This window comes from Lactuca sativa, chromosome 3, assembly GCF_002870075.4.
Source record: "Lactuca sativa cultivar Salinas chromosome 3, Lsat_Salinas_v11, whole genome shotgun sequence".
Lineage (NCBI taxonomy): Eukaryota > Viridiplantae > Streptophyta > Magnoliopsida > Asterales > Asteraceae > Lactuca > Lactuca sativa.
This window is the reverse complement of record NC_056625.2, coordinates 49,187,028-49,192,974: the sequence shown is the minus strand read 5'-3', so window position 1 is coordinate 49,192,974 and position 5,947 is coordinate 49,187,028. Positions and strand designations below refer to the sequence as shown.

The 5,947-nt window shown below is 32.7% G+C and overlaps 1 protein-coding gene across 1 annotated transcript; it reads right to left on the bottom strand.

Annotated features, from left to right (window-relative positions):
- Positions 1 to 488: 488 nt before the first annotated feature.
- LOC111884445 (uncharacterized) lies at positions 489 to 4,209 on the bottom strand. Its single transcript, XM_023880769.3, has 12 exons — positions 4,034 to 4,209; positions 3,615 to 3,740; positions 3,123 to 3,205; positions 2,941 to 3,016; positions 2,782 to 2,849; positions 2,065 to 2,149; positions 1,835 to 1,944; positions 1,666 to 1,749; positions 1,407 to 1,553; positions 1,201 to 1,309; positions 956 to 1,075; positions 489 to 731 (listed from the first exon to the last, which is right to left on the bottom strand). Exons 2-12 carry the CDS (start codon positions 3,700 to 3,702, stop codon positions 658 to 660), a joined length of 1,044 nt encoding a protein of 347 aa, XP_023736537.1. The 5' UTR covers positions 3,703 to 3,740; positions 4,034 to 4,209; the 3' UTR covers positions 489 to 657.
- Between the last annotated feature and the right edge of the window lie 1,738 nt (positions 4,210 to 5,947).

Here is a 5,947-nt window from a genome sequence, read left to right as displayed (position 1 = left end):
AGAGGTGTTGACACATCAAATGACAATGTTTTATGTTATCAGAAAATACCCACTCATTTCACAAAAGTAAATGAATCTGAGAAATTACGCTATTTTGAGGAATTATTTTAAAATGTCCCACTACAAATTTGATATCTATTTCGCATAAAAAGATATTATCACAATATATGAATCAAAAATTGGCAAAATATAAAAGTCATAAAATAATGCAGCAAAGTAATTTCGCAAAATTATTTTTTTTAGAAAGAGATGATGATTTTACGATAAATGTGTAAAAGATGGTCATATTCTGGGTTCCTAACCTTCCTTTTGGTCATTTTAGTGGTCATCCCTTATTTTAATAACTTATTTTCTAATCATGTTTAATACATTCATAACAAAAAAATAATTAATGTCAAACATCCATCCAAACCAATCCAACCTTAATATGTTTTTGTGGCCAAGTAACTCTGGTTAATTCCCTACTGTAACACCGGAGACCATGAGTATAATAACCAACCACAAATAAAAAATGTTACTATGGTTAAACCAATTGACTGTAGTTAAATAATACAATTACCAACAAAAATATGGGTTGACAAAAGGATACCAAGTTCTAAATATGATAAAAAGCAAAATGACAAACACATTATCTGTGATGTGATGTGCTTCATTTTTTTACCGCATTGAACGTCTGGCTTGTGGTTTTGTCACTGCCTCCAACAATCTATACATCCATCGATCAAGCATTCCTGTCAAATATGATACCAAAGTTATAAATATAGGCAATTTACTCGTATTTCTTTAGCTTTTATACAAAGTGTCAAGTAGAATGATAACTGAAGTTGAGATAATTACATGAAATTTACCAAAAGCTCTATGTTACTGATAGGTTTCTATGTACTAATCTTAAAAACTGTATAGCCTATTTATTTACTTTGGTGTTAAAACAGTTAAAGAAAGAGTTAAAACAAACCTGTTAAAGCAAATGTGCCACCAAGGACTGCACATAAACGAGTAATGAAATGTAGAAAACTGCGTCTTTCTTCTTTGATGGTAACCGTAATTGGAGAGAGATCATATAAAAAGTAAACAGCTGAAGAATCACATCAAACAAACTCATTTTAATTTTAAGATCTCACATATATATAATTATAAACAAAACAAGATTGTCATCATAATAACCACTAATTTGATTTCACAAAAGAAAAGAAAACAAACCTGGCCATGTCCTGTCATATTCATTCATTGGAGAGAAGTACTCGGTAACAGAGAACTGATTGGTAGGCAACACTTCTTTTGATATGTATTTATACTCGGTTGGAACAATCTACATTACCATAAAAAAAATTTTAAAAACACACCATATTATGATATACATACCATAAGAAGATAAAGCTGACATTAAATAAAATAAACTTTATAACCTTTATGTAATATTTAAAAGTTCCACTAGCACCAGGGAGTATTCTATGAGTCTCGTCTAGAGGATTATGAAGCCCTGGATACTTTGGCCCAAAAGACAAATCATGAATCACATGGCTCACATTCACATGGCTAGCTCCTTCAAAGATCTGCAGAAATCAGAGATCAATAACAAATCAGAATTTTAGATTAATAGTAATATATGTGTAGTTGTTATAAAATAAAATAGACACAAATGTCATGTACTCATGTTTTATTTACCATCTGTGCTACAAAAATGTTCAAACCATGAACTGAAATATGGAAGTTTCCAGCAACTCTTTGAACATCCAACGTCCCATAAACCTAATTCAGTTAGAAAGAATATTATGAGCAATATTTCTATTATCTATGTCTATTGTCAAATATAAATAAATGTCACAACACATACCCGACATCCTTCTCCATCATGAATTGCTTGCTTGACCTTTTTGATCATGTTTTCGGCCTCATCATCGAATCTATCCAGATGAGGTTTTTCATGATGATGTGTTTCATTTCCTAATCAAACTAATACATAAGAGCCATGATACTACTAATAATAATAAATAGTTTAAACTTTAAACATGCGATGCAACTGCTATATATGAAATGAAGCATTATACATTCAAAGATGATTACCATGATTATGTGTTGTATGTCCCTTTTCTACTAGATCCGATAGATACTCTGTCCCGATAATCATCCCTTCTTTATTCAATCGAAGCTGCAGTAACTCTAACCCGTTAAAACAATCATAATGCATCAATTACATACAGCAAGCGAGATAAAATGGAACAAATTTTATCTTAAATTAGCAAAGGGTAAGCAGAATAAATCACATATAACAGGTATTAGTCAATAGTCATTCCAACTTAACAAGCAATCCACATATAAACAACTGTTCATCTCCAATTCTTTATAGTTTCCACAGATACTATTGATGTATAAATAATGAAGTAAGGGATTTAAAGCAATTTAGATGATGAATCCTTAATATGTCATTCTTAACAGAAGGTTTTACCAGAGAACAAATGAAATCTTGACATTTTAGGAACCATTCATTTTGGTGTCATCATCTTCTATTCTCCATTTTCATTTTGTCTAGTCCTATTACAGCATAAAATCCAATACTTAGCTAGTTGCTTTGCTGGTTTCCCAACCCCAAAAAATAAATAAAAACCTTCTTCTAACATATGACATTTAATGGCGTTCTAAGGATCACAAATTTGGATAAAGAAATGACTATTTAGATAATCTCAATAAAGTTAAAGGTTAAGGTATTGTATATTGACAAAAATAAAATACATAGTCTAATCTACATAAAGAACATGTTATTTAACAACAGAACAACCATACCTTCCATATATTTGTATCTAAATCCACTTCATGTTTGCCAGACATATCAATGGCATCTACACTCAAAACTGACAAAAATACAAATGTTAATCACAGTGGAAAAAAGCATGCTCACAGTATGAACAAAACAGGGAGTCATCTTGACTAAAAGTTGCTAACCTTGACAGGGTAAAGCAGGGAATGACATGTTTATATGGATTGGTAGGGTTTCTCCACGTTTCAGGTCAACAGCCATCTGCCAACATATTAATTTTTACAAGATATAACCACTATGAAGCAATGATCTAATAAATATAAATTAGTCACCATCAGGGCTAAAAGATTATGGCAAAAGAACAAACCTCATGAACTGTATATGTAGATATGTAGTATGTCAGCTCATGCAAGAATAATGTTGCCATTATGAACAAACCTGCAATCGAAACTAGACAACCAAAAGAGGGGAAGAGAGAAAGTGAGATTTCAAATAGTGATGCAAACGATTGAATTGATTAAAATACCAAAAAATATATGAACTTCAGATGTTTCTACATTGATCCTATTTGAGTAAGTTGTGTAGATGCTATTATGGTGAACTAAACCAACAAAGTGAACTGCAACCAAAAATGCACAGCCTTGGGCAGTAAAATCCAAGAAAATTTGAGAAAAAAAAATCTTTCAGGTTGCTTCTTGGTCAGGCATATTATTTTTCTGCTTAAGTTATCTCATAATTGTAAGAATTTGTTCATTTTTTCTTCAATCTAACATGGTAGCCATCCAAGTGAAACCACACTCACTCAGACATGTTCTTATAAAGATCAAGGGAACTTTAATTAGTAATAGAAAAAACTTACCAACAGCACCAGACTGTGTTTTCTGCAATAAATGCTCTTCTGCACGCGGAAACGCATCAAGGTTCTTTAATACTTGTTTCACACCCATGATGTTTTGATTGTTTTTTAACAAACTTTCGTGAACACCTGTGATTTTCATAGCAAATCAAACAATTTTGCTTTAAAACTGAATGAAAATAATCATCAGTCAATCAGATTATACAGCTCAAAGTAGCCAAATCCTAACACAATAAATCAATCACGTATAAAGGGTTCTGTCAGCGGACCCCTAAATTTTCAATTTCTACAACAAATTTACCGAATCCCGTGATCGCAATATATCAAAATTTAGTGCGAATCTATCTGATTCGGTCGTAAACACAACAATTTCGTACTAACAACAAATCGAAGAGTCTAGAAAAGAAGGAATATACGCTGACCTGAAAGGACAAGAGGAGGGGAAGAGACCGTACGAAGAAACACGCACAAACTAAGACAGGAGGATTTGACCGGTGACAAATCCGAAGAAGACGATGATTTTGCGAGAGGCCGTCCATGGCTATCGATACAAAGTCCAACGGCAATGGGCCATGGGTCGGGTTCGAGTGATGATTGACCGGGTTTCATAACAATTGGGCAATTGTTAGAATAGCTATGAATATATTTTTAACTTTTATTCATCATGTCAACCTATTTCTTTTCAGAGAAAAAAATATTTATTATTTTTCAAGATTGATACAAAAATTAGCTATTGCAAAGCAACACCATTTTTCGAATTTTGTATATGACATTTGTGAAAATCTCATTCATCTGCAAAAAAAAAAAATAGATCCCAAAACTAGATTTGAAAAGAAAAAAAAATCGTAGGTACCATCTGTGAAGATTCAGATTGATATAATCGAAAATCAGTTGCAATAGATTAAAAAACAAACCATTATTTTGAAGTTTTATGTGTAAGTCTTCAAACACTATTTCCATTTTCCACTAGAAAAAAAAAGTAAATATATTTTAGATGTGAAATCCTATTTTGTTATTTTCGTATGTAAAACAACAAAATTAAAATTTGTTTGGTTGTTGGTGTGATTTTTATGACTAAAACACCAAAAAAATCAGAAAAAGAGGAATTTGTTTTAAATGTTGCAAGTGATCTTCGAATTTTGCATGTAAAATCTAGATTTTCGCAAATGGCATCTGGTGATTTTTAAAAAAAAATCTAGTTTTCTGACCCCTTTTTCATAGGTGGCTAAGATTTTTAGGGATATCATTTGGGAAAAACTTCACACAGTGTCGTTTCATAGATTTCTAGATGATGTATGTGAAAGTCATGATTATTTGTAACATCATGTTTCCTATCATTTCTTATTTTAGGGTTGTGGGCCGAAAGTTGATTGTGTAAAGGTTTTGGGTCTTGAGGAGGTAATGTTTAGTCCTTTTAGAATGAAGTAATGATGGTTAAGAGATTTAACATTTGAATTGTGATTTGGGCCAAAAGGTTGAAAGGGAAAAGTCATAAGTCGGGTTCTTACATGAAATATGGATTTTTGTACGATAAGTTTTTAGTCCAAGATATCTAGATAATATTGTGGGGCTCTTCAATATATTTTGGTGCATATAAAGAACGCCAAAATGGAAGTTGAAATGAAGAAGTTGCAGTAGTTTAAAAGTGTGTTGATTTTGGGAAGAAGGGTAGTACGTTAGGCGCACCAGCATGGTGAAGTCATGCATTCAAGAGCACACGTTGGGCGTACGCGATCAGAACCCAAACCCTAATTTCGAGGTTTTGAGCCATATTTAAGGTCCTTAACTTTCCTAAACCCTTTCCATTCTCATCCTCCATCTTCCCAACGTCCTCCCTTGAAACCCTAACCCTAATTTGAGCCTTGTGAGCCAAAGAGTGTGCTTTTTTGTACCTTTGAAGGAAGAAGAAGGTGGTGATAAAGCTTGGAAGCTTGAAGCAACTTTAGATCTGGAAGTGCGCATCCCTCATTAATCTCCAAAAGGTATAAAGTTAGAAGCTTTATGAATGTTTCCTTAGATCTAGTTTAAGGTGTTAAAGTTATGTCCTTTTTGCCATACAAATTGGTCCATTTGAGTCTGGTTGTTCCAAATCTTGTGGGGTGCATTTCCAGGTGTATATGAGGGTATTAGGTCATAAAAATGTGATATTGGTCTTGTTCTCCCATTCATGAATGTGTTATGAAGCTTAGAATTTTATGATAAGTTAGGGTTTTGGATTTGGTCCCTTCCCAGCCATGCAAAATCATAACGTTTGAAGCTTTATAATTTAGAGTGTTAATTTGGACATAGAACTGAGCTCTAAATAAAAGGTCTTAAGGGATAACGTGCTTTATGGA

Excerpts from the sequence above, each read along its gene's own strand:
- LOC111884445 (XM_023880769.3), bottom strand. The coding sequence starts at position 3,702 with ATGGGTGTGAAACAAGTATTAAAGAACCTTGATGCGTTTCCGCGTGCA. Across the intron at positions 1,554-1,665 it reads ACATTTTTGTAGCACAGATG|ATCTTTGAAGGAGCTAGCCA; the intron begins GTAAATAAAACA and ends TGATTTCTGCAG. Across the intron at positions 732-955 it reads TGGCACATTTGCTTTAACAG|GAATGCTTGATCGATGGATG; the intron begins GTTTGTTTTAAC and ends CATATTTGACAG.